The following is an 18,079-nucleotide window of genomic DNA, read 5'->3' as shown; positions in this document are numbered from 1 at the left end:
CGCCTTTTGCAAAAGTGACAGATTCGATACTGCACAATTAATTGCTGGGGTTGCCAAATTTTTTAAATGTGCAAGAGAAAATCTGCGATTTTAATTATTTGTACAATAATTTCTTTCAGTAGAAAAACATCAGAATGCAACTTATCTATATTAACTATGTTAAAAATATTCATTATACCATACACAGTTTCAAAATGTACCTTTAGAATAAAGAATCTGAATATTCAAAAGAAATCATCAAAATGCGCGTTGCGCATCTGAAATATTATTTACATAATCTAAAGATTGGCAACTTTGCGAGAATAAATACCAAACAAGGATGCCAGATATTTCAAAAAAATTGTATTGAAAACAAATTGTTCTACACGCTAAACTTGTATCTAGCTTTTTACGAGCCATAATGGCGGACGGGTTCGTAATATTTAAACAGCATTTTTGACATTTCCCTATACATCGCACGTTTTCTTTCCGTACATTCCTTTAGTTTTACCGTGAATGCGCGGAAAGAAAACGTGCGATGTATTGGGGAAATGTCAAAAATACTGTACAATTATTACGAACATCCGCCATTATGGCTCGTAAAAAGCTGGATAAACTAAAATTCAAGTTGACATTCCGAAATAAAATTTACATTAAATTTTGTAGTAGATGAAGAAATTGGGTATTTTAGCGGTAAATAAATTTACACATATTATGGTAACATATGATGTCACTGTATCGTCACATGAAGACTTTTTCAAATTTGACGAGTGAAAACAATAAAAAAGCATTTTTTTAATTTAAAAAAATGAGATAAGCTTAGAGAGAGTCGCGGATAGGAAAAAATCCAACGTCAAATGCAGCCAGTTCGAACTGTTAACTGCAGCCAGTCGTTATTATTCGTCAGAAATGGAAAAGTATTGGCACAGACAAACAGACGAGACACTCGCGTTAATTCCATCGTTCATTCAAAAACAACTTATTTTTCAAAAAAGCATGTTTCGCAACATGTCCACACCGCGGCGCTCGAGTGTTGCTTCGAGTTTCCAGTATAAAACCATACAAATGTTAAAAACCTACAGTATAAAATCCTGCAAATGTAAAATCCTACAGTATAAAACCCTGCAAATGCAAGCTACTCCGCAACATGCATAACAGAGGGCATTAGTGTGCAAGCAAAATGTGTAGGACGATGGTTTTTGAAGAATTTTCTTCTATGTGTCATGTCAGTTCGTCAGTGGTATTGGTAACTCATGCAAGTTTTCGGTTGGTAGTTCTTCAGGAAAACTTGACAAAAGTTGAAGTTCCGATTTGTTGCATTTTTCATACAGTATTTTTGCAAAAAAAAATGTCACTCCAAAACACCCACTTATCACCCTTATCACTACGTCCTATGTAGAGTTCACGAATGCGCTTGAACAGTTAGCCAGAAAATGAATACAAACATAGTAGGAAAAAAAACAGTCAAAGCATGAGAAAAAAAGGCCGTCTTCGCGACTCTCTCTCAGGTTATAAGTAAACCACTTTTCTTCTCAGTTCACGTCAGACAACACAGTGAATAGATAAACTATGGTCATCGGATGATCGGATGGTTTCATATGGGAGCTGTCAAAAGCTCCGTCAAAATGAAGAACTCTATCAGAAAGATAGAAGAGAAGGAGAGAATTTCTGACATCATTTCAATTTGTCAATTTCGTTTGTCAATCAATCAGCTTGGTTGATATCTGTCAAACAGCAAATCATTCTATTTTTGATTTTTATCAAGTTTTTCATTAGATATTGACTTAATTGAAATAAAAAAAGAACCGTTAGATTAAGAAAACGACGGGCTATCAAATGAGGTGAAAAAAGCCACTTTTTGGGAAAATTAAAATACCCAATTGACAATGGCTGGCCCCCTCACCTACGTAATTATTCGCATTGCGCTATCCCCCGATGTAATTCTTAACCGTTGATACCAAGGGGTCGGTCACTCGGCACAGCCGTTTTTATGTTAGGCGACTTGAAACGAACTGAGCTGTGCCGATGCTGTACCGAAAGTGCCGAACTGCAAGATTTGTTAAATTCGTTAAAATCTGATAGATCCCGATTGATAGGCAACCGTGCGAGATGATTTTGACAACTGGCAGTGCTCCCATTTCATATGTAAAATTGAACCGGAGGTGTGTAAAGCCCTATAAATGTTATTTTTATAAGGCTTTAGAGATGTGCCGTTGATATCTCTGCAATGCCGGGGCACTATGTGCTAAGTGTCCGACCCCTTGGACGTAGCAATATAATCAACTCTATCCAGCTTTTCACGAGCGATAATGGCGGCTATTGAGCACAAGTGGGCACAATCTTTTGACATTCATTGCAGGAACGTCGAGTTCGCTCTGACGGAGTTACTATGGATACATTCATGATTGTTTGTTATTCGAATGTAAAAATGTAAACATTGTTCAATTTTGGACCCCATTAGCAGCTGTACATAATTTGGACACAAAGCAAAATCAATTGGAAGTGTCCAAATTATGTACAGCTGCTAATGGGGTCTAAAATGCGTTTTGGTTACCCTATTATTGCAATGGATTTTTCTTTTTGCAACTTATAGCGAATTTGTTTATTCAATCCGGGTTGGAACTAGATGAATTTTTTGTGTTCATTTGCTCCTATCTAACAGATAAAATTCATCCAGTTCCAACCTGGATTGAATAAACAAATTCGCTATTAAAGTTTAACATTTTTACTGTGCAAAATTGCTCGAAAAATGTTTGACGTTTATGAACAAAAATCATCTGGCAGCACAGTTGTTTCAATATTTTCAAGCAAAAAGTGGCTAACATCGCAAAACGTTTAACGTGTACGCATTTTGTGCGGTGATTGTTTCGCCAATTAATTGTGGAAAGTTATTTGAAAGGTGTTAAAAAACATATAATTCGTGACTTTAGTGGTTTTACTATAAAGTGAGTGTTATTTTCGCTTCGAGAAGTCATTATTTGGATACGAAAATTCGATTCAAAGTTTTTGGTAGGCCGGCCTCTGCCTCCGCTGAGAAATGTAGTAATGGCCGACATCTGCTCGATGAAAATATTTCTATTTTATTTATTTTCAAATTATTGAATAACATTTTAAGATTTAGAGTATAATTAAATTTTGTACTATTCAACAGCGTAAAAAATGGCTCTTCCGCCATATATGATACCCCCCAACCAATGGGCGGCCCATATGATGGCTCAGCAGCAGGCCTTCGCCGTTCAGCAGGCACAAGCCCAGCAGCATCAGGCAGCTGCCGCCCAGATGCATGCCCAACAACTGGCTGCCACACAAATGCAGATTCCGCCTCCCATGGGACACATTCCTCCACCGGGTCCACCAAAGCCGGATATTATCCTGTCGGAGGAGAAATTAATCGAAAAGGCTCAAAAATGGCAACAGCTGCAGACGAAACGCTTTGCCGAGAAGCGTAAGTTTGGATTCGTGGATGCCCAAAAAGAGGATATGCCACCTGAGCATATACGGAAGATTATCAGGGATCACGGTGATATGACCAGTAGAAAATATCGACATGATAAACGAGTGTACCTTGGAGCGCTAAAGTATATGCCACATGCCGTTATGAAACTGTTGGAAAACATGCCTATGCCTTGGGAGCAGATTCGTGATGTTCCGGTTCTTTATCATATTACGGGAGCGATTACGTTTGTCAACGAAATACCGTGGGTTATAGAGCCGGTTTACATCGCCCAGTGGGGAACAATGTGGATAATGATGCGTCGTGAAAAACGTGACCGACGGCACTTCAAGAGAATGCGGTTCCCTCCTTTTGACGACGAAGAACCCCCACTGGATTACGCAGATAACGTGCTGGATGTTGAACCGCTGGAAGCGATCCAGATCGAACTGGATACCGAGGAAGATGGAAGTGTTCACGATTGGTTTTACGAGCATCGCCCACTGATCGGTACACCGTATGTTAATGGTTCCACGTATCGGAAGTGGAACCTAACGTTGCCGCAAATGGCCACCCTCTATCGACTGGCGAATCAACTGCTGACCGATCTGGTGGATGGCAATTTCTTCTATCTGTTTGATCCGAAGAGTTTCTTCACCGCTAAAGCACTGAACATGGCGATTCCGGGAGGGCCGAAGTTTGAGCCTCTGATCAAGGATCATAATGTTGGGTAAAATAAAACTAAATTACGTTAGTTTCTTGTTGGCAAGGACTTATGTTGGATTTTTTTTTCTTTCCAGGGATGAGGATTGGAATGAATTCAACGACATTAATAAGATTATTATACGGCAGCCAATTCGTACCGAATATCGCATTGCTTTTCCGTATCTTTACAACAATATGCCGCATTTCGTGCATCTCTCCTGGTGAGTTCATCGATTTTGATTGTGATAATTTCTGTTTTTTGCTTGGACCTTATTCTAACGTTTCGAAAAAGTTCATAGTTCATAGTAGGGTTATTGCTAAGATATGCCACTGCTAAATCAGTCGATTTTCTGTAGATATAGATTAGGCTATAACGCAGTGGCTATAGAAAATAGAAGTCGATTAAGAATGAACTTACTATAACGGCGCGCTAATTGCACTAATTAAATAATCTAAATTTAATTGTCGACTGTGACCTGTATGTTGAGTGTTTACTAGAGAACAACGGTAGCATTCGTTGAGGGTCACAAACAATTCCTTATTAGACTCGCATCTCACGTTCAAATTCCGACTATCGATACTATCTCTGGGTTAAAGATATTACGTTTTCTCCGCAGGTATCACACTCCTAATGTAGTTTTCATAAAAACTGAGGATCCTGACTTACCGGCGTTCTATTTTGATCCGCTGATAAACCCGATTGCCCATCGCCATGCAGTTAAATCCACCGAACCGCTTCCGGATGACGACGAGGAGTTTACTTTGCCAGAAGAAGTGCAACCATTCTTGCAGGATACTCCGCTTTATACGGATAACACAGCCAATGGAATATCGCTACTCTGGGCGCCACGTCCATTTAATATGCGCTCGGGACGTTGTCGTCGTGCCATCGACATCCCACTGGTGAAGGGTTGGTACAAGGAACACTGTCCTCCGGGACATCCCGTTAAGGTCCGTGTCAGCTATCAGAAGCTACTGAAATATTACGTTCTGAATGCCCTAAAACACCGGAAACCAAAACCGCAGAAGAAACGTTATCTGTTTCGATCATTCAAAGCCACGAAATTCTTTCAAACTACGACCCTCGACTGGGTGGAAGCGGGTTTGCAAGTTTGTCGCCAAGGTTACAATATGCTTAACCTGTTAATTCATCGTAAAAATTTGAACTATTTGCATTTGGATTATAACTTTAATTTAAAACCGGTAAAGACCCTTACCACGAAGGAGCGTAAGAAGTCCCGATTCGGCAATGCTTTCCATCTGTGTCGAGAAATATTGCGCTTAACCAAGCTGATTATCGATTCTCATGTCCAGTATCGGTTGAACAACGTTGATGCCTTCCAGCTGGCCGATGGGTTGCAGTACATATTTGCCCACGTCGGACAACTTACCGGCATGTATCGGTACAAGTACAAGCTGATGAGGCAAATTCGTATGTGCAAGGATTTGAAGCACTTAATCTACTATCGGTTTAATACGGTAAGGATAAAATAGTTCGTCTTTATTTTTTGTTTTTCTCTGGGCCATTACTCGATTGGTTGATCTTGCAAATGTAGATCAGTTCATATTCCTGGTGGCTAAATTAAGTAAAAATCGGTAAAAATTGGCCCTTTTTTTATCAAATATCACATCTGAATATCACATTTCATAATTTTACTACTTTAACCAATTTTTATCGATTATGATTCAGGCTTGGTTTGCTTGCCAGAAAATAATGGTTGCAAACTACTAAAATCATAAACACCTGTCACAATCACAATCACCTAGCATTGAAATAATCTAAACACGTTTTCATTTTGCAGGGTCCCGTGGGCAAAGGGCCTGGCTGCGGCTTCTGGGCTCCGGGGTGGCGTGTGTGGCTGTTCTTTATGCGAGGAATCACTCCACTGTTGGAGCGTTGGTTGGGCAATTTGCTCTCCCGTCAGTTCGAAGGTCGTCACTCGAAGGGAGTTGCGAAAACCGTTACCAAGCAGCGTGTTGAGTCGCATTTCGATTTGGAGCTGCGTGCGTCCGTTATGCACGACATTGTGGACATGATGCCGGAAGGAATCAAACAAAACAAGGCACGAACCATTCTTCAACATCTTTCGGAAGCTTGGCGCTGTTGGAAGGCAAACATTCCGTGGAAAGTTCCCGGACTACCGATCCCAATCGAAAACATGATTCTGCGATACGTAAAAATGAAGGCCGATTGGTGGACTAACACGGCGCACTACAATCGTGAACGTATCCGACGCGGTGCTACCGTAGACAAAACAGTTTGCAAAAAGAACTTGGGTCGTCTAACGCGATTGTACTTAAAGGCCGAACAGGAACGACAGCACAACTACTTGAAAGATGGTCCGTACATTTCGCCGGAGGAAGCTGTCGCAATCTACACTACCACAGTGCATTGGTTGGAGTCGCGCCGATTTGCTCCGATTCCCTTCCCACCGCTGTCGTATAAACACGATACAAAACTGTTGATTTTGGCTTTGGAACGTTTGAAAGAAGCCTACAGCGTCAAGTCACGACTCAACCAAAGCCAGCGTGAGGAATTGGGACTTATCGAACAGGCATACGATAATCCACATGAAGCTTTGTCCAGAATCAAGCGTCACCTGCTTACTCAGAGAGCATTTAAAGAGGTTCCTTTTTAAACAAAAATGCATTCTAAGAATAGTTGATAATTTGCGTTTTTCTTTCGTTTCAGACTGGTATAGAATTTATGGATTTGTACAGTCACTTGATTCCGGTTTATGATGTGGAACCGCTGGAGAAAATTACCGATGCTTATCTTGATCAGTATCTCTGGTACGAGGCAGACAAGCGCCGTCTGTTCCCGCCATGGATTAAACCAAGTGACACGGAACCACCACCGCTGCTAGTGTACAAGTGGTGCCAAGGTACGTTAATTGTCCAAAATTCTTCAATAGTTTCAGCGGCTGTGACGGTTTATATATTGCGAGAGTGTGCTTTGTGACAATGAGATTCGTGTTCGAAATCATCCCCTTGTTGCAAACCTCACGCTTGCGGTATTAACTAACAATTCGACAGATCGTCCAGAAACATATTTGTCAAATTCGGAATAATCGGTATGGACCCAGTCAAACTTGAAATGTCAGAACTCTACTTAAACTGGTGCGCGCGGGTATCCTGCCGAGAGAGCTGCAGAAGATGCTTCTTTTCGTTCCGTTAAAGAAAGCGACCCATCTATCACGAACGACAACAGTTTGTGATTAATTAACTTCGCTGTAGCCAGCGGAATGGTTATCTGTAGTACCTATTTTGCACGACGGAACAGTCGGAAGTACCTGGAACCTGAAAATATCCTAATAGAGAGGCCTGTTCTCAGATCTAGATCAACCACATTCTGGTAGATGACCAGCACTTTTGGATGTCGTCTAAGGCCGTGTGGCACCGAATCGAAGTAACGAATGATTTGACGAGGAGTGCCAGCAGCGCGGGTACAAAGGCTGCGTACAACCGCCCGTCAAAATGCGAAGCGATACAAACAGAAGCGGAGACGGCAAACCCGACTCTTCTAGGAGAAGAAGCGCCACCAGGAGGAGAAGCAGTACGAAGAACTCGTGCAGCTGTACCGCCTTCACTACACACGGAAGTTCTATGAGAAACTCAACAAATCTCGCAAAGGCTTTGTGCCGCAGGCCAAAATGTTCAGAGATAAAGATGGATGTATTTTGACTGACGACCGTGCGGTGATCGGAAGGTGGAAGAAACACTACGATGAATATCTGAATGGTGTGCAGGCGGAAGACCGTGATAGTGGAGGAAATGATCTCATTGGTGTAGCAAGCAACGAAGATGTGCCCCCATTGATAAGGGAAGTTAAAGATGCCATCCAGTGGATAAAGAACAACAAAGCAGCGGGAAAGGATGGCTTTGGAGTGGCACTTATTAATATGGACCCGGGCAAGTTGGTCAGCTGCTTGCATCAATTGATTATCAAGATTTGGGACCCGGAATTACTACCGGAGGAGTGGAATTTCTTATCTACCCTACCTATCTACAAGAAAGGTGATAAGTTGAATTGTGAGAACTACCAAGTGATCACTATCCTATATGCCACCTACAAAGTGCTTTCCCAAGTCATCTTTCATCGACTTTCGCAAATAATCAATAGATTCGTGAGAAGTTAGACCGGTTTTATGAAGGGTCGGTCTACAACGGACCATATCTTCACCGTGCGGCAAATCCTTCAGAAGTGCCGCGAACTTTTAGTTTCCACGCATCACCTGTTCATTGAGTTTAAAGCCGTATATGATAGTGTAAACCGACAACAGCTCTGAAAAATTCTGGACGAAAACGGCTTTCCGAGTAAGCCCATTAGACTTATGGTGGCTAGGATGGATGGGATGCAGTACTGTGTGAGAATTTCGGGTGAATTGTGGTACCCATTCGAATCTCGCAGGAGACTTCGACAAAGAGATGATCTTTTCTGCCTGCTCTTCAACATTGCATTTGAAGAAAGTGTCATAACAGGAACGGCGATCGGAATGCGGGGCACGATTTTCAATAAAACCAGTCAATTTATTTGCTTTGTTGACGATGTTGATGCTGTCGGCAGAAGATTTGTGGCGGTGAAAGATTAGCACACCAGACGCGAGGCAGAGAATATTGCGTTGAAGATAAATACGTCTAAAACGAAGTATATGCTGGCGGGCGGGTTGAAACGGGGTTGCTTAGGCAGTACCGTGGCAATCGATGGGGATGAGTTTGAGGTAGTCGACGAGTTCGCATAGCTTGGCTCACTGGTAACAGAGCACAACAATACCAATACCGTGAGATTAAAAGGCATATTATCAGCGGCAGTAGGGCCTATTTCAGTAGGGACTTCAGAAATACTTGTGGTCGAGCAATGTTGAGCACACTGTACAAAACGCTAATTGGGCTGGTTGTCCTTTACGGGCACGAAATGTAGACACCGCTAGAAGAGGACCTACGAGTATTCGGAGTTTTCGAACGGCGGGTGCTAAGAACCATCTTTGGCGGAGTGCAGGAAAATGGTGTATGAAGGCGAAGATGGAACCACGTGCTCATGCGCCTCTACGGCGAACCTAGTATTCAGAAAGTAGTTAAAGCTGGACGGATACGTTGGGCAGAACATGTTGCTAGAATGCCGGACAACTATTCTGCAAAAATGGGTTTCGCGTCGAATTCGGTAGGAACAAGACGAAGAGGGGCACAGCGAGCCAGGTGGTAAAACCAGCTGGAGCGAGATCTGACGAGCACTGGGTGCCCGTGGAACTGGAGACCAACTGCCATGGACCGAAATATTTGGAGAAATTATTCTGCGCAGGCCTTGTAAGACGTTAGCGCTACCCGACCAGCACAGTTGTTACAAACCACTGGTGGCAGCTGATTTATGACTAATATCAGTCATAAACACGTTTGCAACCATAAGTGCGAAAAGTGGGCTGCTTGGGCAATTAAGTAAGTAATATTGGTCAAACCAGAAGCAATTTGGGGATTCGGTTTAAGGAACATATTTCAGAAGTGGAAAGGGTAAATAATGGTTCAAAAAATGACACCATATTATTTCAAATCTAAAGCAACCGAACACAGTGTGAAGGAGAACCATCCAATATCTTCGGACTTCCCACTTTTATAGATGATATTTTTTACAACAAATAAACAAAGAAGTAAGGTGCTTCAAACTTCGATTGGTTTATCGGGGAATGTCAACCACCGCACGGAAAGTGTGGCTGCAGAGTAAACTCGGAAAACTGATAAAAGCGAATGGGTGAACAATTTAATTCAGGTTCTCTGAACGAGCAGTAGAAGCACATCCTCAATGTGATCAGTGTAATTCCGTGGCAGATTCAGAGGTCTCACCTCGACTAATTTTTTCAGAAAATTCCGTGGCAGATTCAGAGGTCTCACCTCGACTAATTTTTTCTAATCGTAAACCGAGCACTACGATGTTGGATGATTATTTCGACTAACCATTTGCTAGGATCAATACATTTTCGGATGCTTCAAGTTTCTGTGCTTTACAACCCTTCCACTATTGCGTTGAATATGAGAATCCTAGATCCAGAAACTGAATATCTTGCTTAGCTTTAAACCACTATAACAAACTCGTCAACAACAACAATATCTTGCTAAGCTACTGTAATTCGCCCACTCCATCGTAGCTCCGCTGCAAAAAAAAATAGACCCCACCGTGGTCGTCAGCGTTTTATCCAGCAATTCCTATCCATACCTCTTTCGGAACACGTGCAACCTTAGTGAAGCAGGCTTCATTTTGCTCATCTTATGCATACAGAGGCAGAGCAATCTACTTCTCACAACGATCAAGTTGCTTTTGTTCAACTGTTTCCTCTCCCTCCGGACGATTCCAGAATACTGTTTTCTCTTAAGACCACTCATCTTGCGCAGAAGGAGCACAACGACAAGCAGAGCTAATATTTTCTTCGCGCAGGAGACACGAGACTATTCGCTCCGTGTCAAAGAGAATATGCGATAGGCAATTATATGGAGTGGAACGATTTGCTCCGTGACCTTGAGAGCAAGCATTCGGTAGCGCTCTGGCAGAAAAAGAAAGATGAAACCAAACTGAAGCTCACTGGCCGGCAGAGCAAAGCACTGCAAAAGCAAAACAAAACTCGTCGCCTTGGAGAAGGTAACTGTGAGAGAGCAAATCGATTCGTCTTCTGTGCGTTGGCAATAAACTGCCGAGAATTGTGATATTTTGCAGAGCACGACAGAATCCGGAGCACCTTCCCACGCAAATATTTCCCTGATCCCTGGAGATCACCTGATCAATGTACAATGAACCATATTGACCACATTTTCATCAATCGCAGGTTCTTCTCTAACATCACGAACATACGTTCCCTACGGGGCTCAAATATTAACTCTGACCTAGTTGCCGTATATGTGCGCTGAGGAACACGATCCTGAGAAATAAAAGGCACCAGAACTAGGGCAGAGATCGTTAAGATCTCGAGCGACTATTTCGAATTAATGACATGGCCAAATTTTAGGGGAAGGTGAACCATTCTCTTAAGGGCCACACACCGAGACCTGATATGTTTAGGAACGACAAAAGTGGAGGCTGTTTCTTATTGAACACCTAACGGCGCGAAGTTGTAGAAAGAGAGGGAACAAAAGTTAATCTAGAATTGTTCATGGAAGATAGTAATGTCCCAGCACCTGATCTCCAAGAAATTAAGATTAATATTTTTTGAAACGATGAATCTACAATTGATGGAGGGACGGTAGGGGAAAGTAAATTTTTTGGGAAAGGAAGGGGGGGGGGTTATAGGTAGCTACGCTTAACAAGTTGTCCTTACGGCTCCTACCTTTTGTCCAATGCTGGAAGGTGCATGGGTCGAACCAAGCTATAATCAGAGATTATAACCGGATTTGAACCCACAACACCCGCCAGGGCGTATGGCTCGCTGGTACCCGTGTACCTTTGAACCATAGAGGCGCTGGACAGACAGAGTCGACAGGAATGGCGATGACGAAAGTAGCTCCAATCGTATTTAATATAAATTAAAGAGCTAAGATGAGAGGGCTAAGTGCTCTGTCTTAAGGCACACCAGACTAAAATGGTTTAGGAACGGTATAGACACAGAGGTTTTGCCGTTAGCCGGGTGATGCGTTACTGTGAAGAGGTTTGTACCATATCTGACCAACCGTCGATTGTGTGTAAAACTTGGTGCCTACAAATCTATTGCTTTTAGAAACTTTTTTGGTGCACCACAAGGGAGTCATCTCGGACCGCTGCTATTCTTTATATTGATCAACGATATTTGCTTGATTATACCAGTTGGATACGGACGGTTTTATGCATATCACCTAAACGTTTACTTGAGGTTACGGTTCATTGAGGAGCAAATCGTAACTTTGGATTTTTTCCCGAATTTTCATGAAAATTCAACGATTCGTACAGTCTGCGGGTACTGTACTTTTTGTCTGATGAGTGTTTAGTTTAGTGTTTAAGAAATTCGACTTGAACGTATTAATATTTTTGGAATTTGATTGAATTTAAATCATTTGCAATAGTTTACGACAATAACAATTTCTTCCTCTTCAATAATTTCAGGCATCAACAACCTGCAGGACGTGTGGGATGTATCGGAAGGCGAATGTAATGTGCTACTCGAATCACGCTATGAAAAGTTGTACGAAAAGATCGATTTAACCCTGCTGAATCGACTGCTGCGGTTGATCGTCGATCATAACATTGCCGATTACATGACGGCCAAAAACAACGTCGTAATTAACTACAAGGACATGAACCACACGAACAGTTACGGAATCATCCGGGGGCTGCAGTTTGCTTCGTTCATCGTGCAGTACTACGGGCTGGTGTTGGATCTGCTGGTACTGGGCTTACAGCGGGCCAGCGAAATGGCCGGCCCGCCGCAGATGCCGAACGATTTCCTCACGTTCCAGGATGTGGCCACCGAAACGTGTCACCCGATTCGGCTGTACTGTCGGTACGTGGATCGGATTCATATCTTTTTCCGATTTACGGCTGAGGAGGCACGCGATTTGATTCAGCGCTATTTGACCGAACATCCCGATCCGAACAATGAGAACATCGTTGGGTATAATAATAAGAAGTGTTGGCCTCGCGATGCTCGGATGCGACTGATGAAACATGACGTAAATTTGGGTCGCGCTGTGTTTTGGGATATCAAGAATCGTTTACCCCGTTCAGTAACCACGGTTCAGTGGGATAACACGTTTGTTTCGGTGTATTCGAAGGACAATCCAAACTTGCTGTTTAACATGTGCGGATTTGAGTGCAGGATTTTACCTAAGGTGAGATTTTTTGTTTAATTTTTTATGTTGGCATGATTTAATGGGTGGTTTTCCTTCTTAGTGTCGCACCCAAAACGAAGAGTTCACTCACAGGGATGGCGTGTGGAATTTACAAAACGAAGTAACCAAGGAACGTACGGCACAGTGTTTCCTTCGAGTGGATGATGAATCGTTATCTCGATTCCACAACCGAGTCCGGCAGATTCTGATGGCTTCCGGATCTACTACGTTTACTAAAATTGTAAACAAATGGAACACGGCGTTGATTGGATTGATGACGTACTTCCGGGAGGCAGTCGTTAACACCCAGGAACTGTTGGATTTGTTGGTGAAGTGCGAAAACAAAATTCAAACGCGTATCAAGATTGGTTTGAACTCGAAAATGCCTTCCCGTTTCCCGCCGGTGGTTTTCTACACTCCAAAGGAGTTGGGTGGATTGGGTATGTTGAGTATGGGACACGTCCTGATTCCGCAATCGGATTTGCGTTGGTCTAAACAGACTGATACCGGAATTACACATTTCCGATCGGGTATGTCCCACGACGAAGATCAACTGATTCCGAATTTGTATCGGTATATTCAACCGTGGGAGAGTGAGTTTATAGACTCTCAGCGAGTGTGGGCCGAATATGCACTCAAGCGGCAGGAGGCGAATGCTCAAAACAGACGATTGACATTGGAAGATTTGGAAGACAGCTGGGATAGGGGTATCCCTAGAATCAATACGCTGTTCCAGAAGGATCGTCACACGTTAGCATATGACAAAGGTTGGAGAATCAGGACGGAATTCAAACAGTATCAGGTTCTGAAACAGAATCCCTTCTGGTGGACACATCAGCGACACGATGGCAAACTGTGGAATTTGAACAACTACCGTACGGACATGATTCAGGCTCTTGGTGGCGTAGAGGGTATTCTGGAACACACACTCTTTAAGGGTACATATTTCCCCACATGGGAAGGTCTTTTCTGGGAGAAGGCTTCCGGATTCGAAGAGTCGATGAAGTATAAGAAACTGACCAACGCGCAGCGGTCTGGTTTGAACCAGATTCCCAATCGTCGATTCACGCTTTGGTGGTCACCAACCATCAACCGAGCTAACGTGTACGTTGGTTTCCAGGTACAGCTGGATCTGACAGGTATTTTCATGCATGGTAAAATTCCCACTTTGAAAATTTCTCTCATTCAAATATTCCGTGCTCACTTGTGGCAAAAGATTCACGAATCTATCGTGATGGACCTTTGTCAGGTATTCGATCAGGAATTAGACGCGCTTGAAATCGAAACCGTTCAAAAAGAAACGATTCACCCTAGGAAGTCGTACAAAATGAACTCTTCTTGTGCGGATATCCTGCTGTTCCCTGCTTATAAGTGGAACGTTTCACGACCTTCTTTGCTAGCCGATACAAAAGACACAATGGATAATACTACCACTCAAAAGTACTGGTTGGACGTTCAACTGAGATGGGGTGACTACGATTCTCACGATGTTGAGCGATATGCTCGAGCCAAGTTCTTGGATTACACCACAGACAACATGTCCATTTATCCATCGCCAACCGGAGTCCTTATTGCGATCGATTTGGCCTACAATCTTCACAGCGCTTATGGAAATTGGTTCCCAGGATGCAAACCGCTTATTCAACAAGCTATGGCTAAAATAATGAAGGCAAATCCTGCCCTTTATGTGCTTCGAGAACGTATTCGTAAGGCCCTTCAGTTGTACAGCTCTGAACCGACGGAACCCTATCTTTCATCACAGAACTATGGAGAGCTGTTTTCCAACCAGATTATCTGGTTTGTGGACGACACCAATGTGTATCGTGTGACGATCCACAAGACATTCGAAGGAAATTTGACTACCAAACCGATCAACGGTGCAATTTTCATCTTCAATCCTCGAACGGGTCAGCTATTCTTGAAAATCATTCACACTTCCGTGTGGGCTGGTCAAAAACGTCTTGGCCAATTGGCTAAGTGGAAGACGGCAGAAGAAGTGGCTGCCCTTATTCGATCACTTCCCGTCGAAGAACAACCCAAGCAAATCATTGTCACCAGAAAAGGTATGTTGGATCCGCTTGAGGTGCATTTGCTCGATTTCCCCAACATTGTCATCAAAGGATCGGAACTGCAGTTACCATTCCAGGCTTGTTTGAAGGTGGAAAAGTTCGGTGATTTGATTCTAAAGGCAACCGAACCACAAATGGTACTGTTCAATTTGTATGACGATTGGTTGAAGACAATTTCGTCCTACACGGCATTCTCCCGATTGATCCTTATCCTGCGTGCTTTGCACGTTAATACCGAGCGAACAAAAGTGATTCTAAAACCGGATAAAACTACCATTACCGAGGCGCATCACATTTGGCCCACGCTAAGCGATGAAGAATGGATCAAGGTTGAAGTTCAGCTGAAGGATTTGATTCTTGCCGATTACGGCAAGAAGAACAATGTAAACGTTGCTTCGCTAACGCAGTCCGAAATTCGTGACATCATATTGGGTATGGAAATTTCCGCCCCGTCGGCTCAGCGCCAACAGATTGCCGAAATCGAAAAACAAACCAAGGAACAGTCTCAACTGACGGCCACCACCACGCGAACAACCAACAAACACGGAGATGAGATAATTACGTCAACAACTAGTAACTACGAAACCACTACGTTCAGTTCTAAAACCGAGTGGCGTGTGCGAGCTATTTCGGCAACCAACCTGCACCTCCGTACTAACCACATTTATGTTAGTTCCGACGACATTAAGGAAACCGGTTACACGTATATCCTGCCGAAGAACATTCTCAAAAAATTCGTCACCATTTCCGATTTGCGTGCGCAAATTGCCGGTTATCTGTACGGTGTGAGTCCACCCGATAACCCTCAGGTCAAAGAAATTCGCTGCATCGTTATGCCACCACAGTGGGGCACCCATCAACAAATCAACCTCCCGAATTCGCTTCCCTCTCACCAGTATCTGAAGGACATGGAACCTCTCGGCTGGATTCACACCCAACCAAACGAGTTACCCCAACTGTCACCGCAGGACATAACAACACACGCAAAAATAATGTCCGAAAATCCAACCTGGGACGGGGAGAAAACCATCATCATTACCTGCTCATTCACACCCGGATCGTGCTCGCTGACGGCGTACAAACTGACCCCCTCCGGTTACGAGTGGGGTCACAAAAACACCGATAAGGGCAATAACCCGAAGGGTTACCTACCGTCGCACTACGAACGCGTTCAGATGTTGCTGTCGAACAAGTTCCTGGGCTTCTTTATGGTCCCCGGGCAGGGCAGCTGGAATTACAACTTTATGGGTGTGCGGCACGATCCGAACATGAAGTACGAGCTGCAGCTAGCGAATCCGAAAGAGTTCTACCACGAGGTACATCGGCCGTCCCATTTCTTGCTGTTTTCCAGTTTGGAAGAAGGAGGAGACGGAAACGGAGCCGATAGGGAGGATTTGTATGCGTAAATGTTTTGGTGAGCGCAATGATCGAGCGTGGAGTGTGCGATTTCGAGCACTTGTAAATATACAATTATCATGTATGACTAAAATAATACTGTTCAGAATAAAGCATCTAGCTCCATTTGGTGAACAAGTTGCTGAATCATCCGAAAATTTGTTCCAAGAAGGGCAGTTTCTATCTGGTATAGTTTCAAAAACTCGGAAATAGGTACCTAGCAGGTGGCGATCGGATGCTGCTCGGCCAAGCTTGTGCCCCGCCGATTCGGTTTCGTAACTCTGCAGGAAATCTGTTACAATGGTAAAAAGATTTGGAATAGCCGCGACGGAGTTTTTCCAAAGCGAAAGCATCACCAATGAGCTGCGAACGAGCTTTGTTGTGTTAGGTAGAATGCAACATCACGTGATAGATTGAAAGGCGATCATTCAGGTCATTAAGGATATAAACGCGCAGGTTAGTAGAAAACGATGTATAGACCCGAAGGAGCATGCCACAACCTATACACCGACATCAATGTTAATGGCCAGCGGTGCATCAACTTTGCAGCTTCTCCATGCATCGTGATCGATTGCACTTTTATGCCATGCAAAGATTGCACAAAGCCATCTAGGGATCACTTGATTAATGTACTATGAAACTCCGCCAGTGACTTTTGTTGATGAATTACCATGTCTGACTCCCTAAAAAGAGTGAACAAGCGGTGAGGAAATTATATCGGGACCCTAGACCCGAGTTGCCTGTCGCAAGTCAAGATACACAGCGCCGTACGACTGACAAACCTGTCCTGGAACCATCCGGAGTTGCATAACGAGTCTCTTCCGTGGCAAATCTCGTGAAAAACTCTTCTGCTCCCGATGCCACATTCTGAGCAAATTGCGGAGGAGGACCCCAATCCTCCAAGTAACGTGACCCATGCCTAAGGATGAATGCTTGGGGGAGTGGTCTAATTAATATCGAATTTGTTTATTCAATCCGGATTGGAACTGGATGAACTTTTCGTCTTCATTTGCTCCTATCTGACAGATAAAATTCATCCAGTTTCAACCCGCATTGAATAAACAAATTCGACATAAGTTTCTCAACTTAACCAACGAGGAAGAAACTGCCCGTCTGTCCGAATGTCTGAACATTCGGCGGTAATAAGCGGAAGGAGTTGCTGCAGAGTAATCTCGGCAAACTGATGAGCGAATCGGTGAATAACTTGGTGAGAACCTAAACGAGCAGTGGAGGTACATCCACAATGCGATCAGTACTACAGCGCGAGAAGTGTTGGGTCCTACTGCTGCAGCCACTTCCAGTGAGTGATTCGACGCATAGTGCTTCGAGTAAATGACGAGACAGAGCCAGGACGCACATGTTGGCTGCAACTGTGCCAGAGAGCCAGAGTAGGTAGAAATACCCAGATGCTAGAACTATCGAAAGGAGACTTTACCGTCGTAAGAAACGCCAGTACTGGGATCCCGTTCTTGCGAAGGCAAGAGGCACGATCAATGGAATCAGGAACCGGACTGTGATAAATCCTGTTACGTGCAACCACAACGAAGGGAACCTGATTACACAAAGATCGGAGATGGTCAGGCTTTAGAAACAACAAAAAGGGCCATCAACACGAAAGTAGCAATTATCCTCAACTCTGCATACAAAATTCTCTTCCGTATCCTGCTTTATAGACTAAGCTCGAGGAAACCTTTGTTGGCAAATGTCTGCGGTTTTT

At 43.5% G+C, this 18,079-nt stretch overlaps 1 protein-coding gene across 1 annotated transcript; it reads left to right on the top strand.

The window, feature by feature from the left end:
- The first annotated feature begins 2,809 nt into the window (after positions 1–2,809).
- On the top strand, positions 2,810–16,480 carry LOC128738933 (pre-mRNA-processing-splicing factor 8). Its single transcript, XM_053834427.1, has 8 exons — positions 2,810–2,924; positions 3,131–4,142; positions 4,213–4,338; positions 4,735–5,596; positions 5,920–6,744; positions 6,810–7,002; positions 12,174–12,898; positions 12,960–16,480. Exons 2-8 carry the CDS (start codon positions 3,139–3,141, stop codon positions 16,371–16,373), a joined length of 7,149 nt encoding a protein of 2,382 aa, XP_053690402.1. The 5' UTR covers positions 2,810–2,924; positions 3,131–3,138; the 3' UTR covers positions 16,374–16,480.
- The last annotated feature ends 1,599 nt before the right edge of the window (positions 16,481–18,079 follow it).

This window comes from Sabethes cyaneus, chromosome 2, assembly GCF_943734655.1.
Source record: "Sabethes cyaneus chromosome 2, idSabCyanKW18_F2, whole genome shotgun sequence".
NCBI lineage: Eukaryota > Metazoa > Arthropoda > Insecta > Diptera > Culicidae > Sabethes > Sabethes cyaneus.
This window is presented reverse-complemented; position numbering and strand designations above follow the sequence as displayed.

What these genes read in the sequence shown, in the direction of transcription:
- LOC128738933 (XM_053834427.1), top strand. Translation starts at nt 3,139, where the DNA reads ATGGCTCTTCCGCCATATATGATACCCCCCAACCAATGGGCGGCCCAT. An exon ending in TCTACTATCGGTTTAATACG is followed by an intron (nt 5,597 to 5,919) that starts GTAAGGATAAAA and finishes TTCATTTTGCAG; the next exon opens with GGTCCCGTGGGCAAAGGGCC. An exon ending in CTCAGAGAGCATTTAAAGAG is followed by an intron (nt 6,745 to 6,809) that starts GTTCCTTTTTAA and finishes CTTTCGTTTCAG; the next exon opens with ACTGGTATAGAATTTATGGA.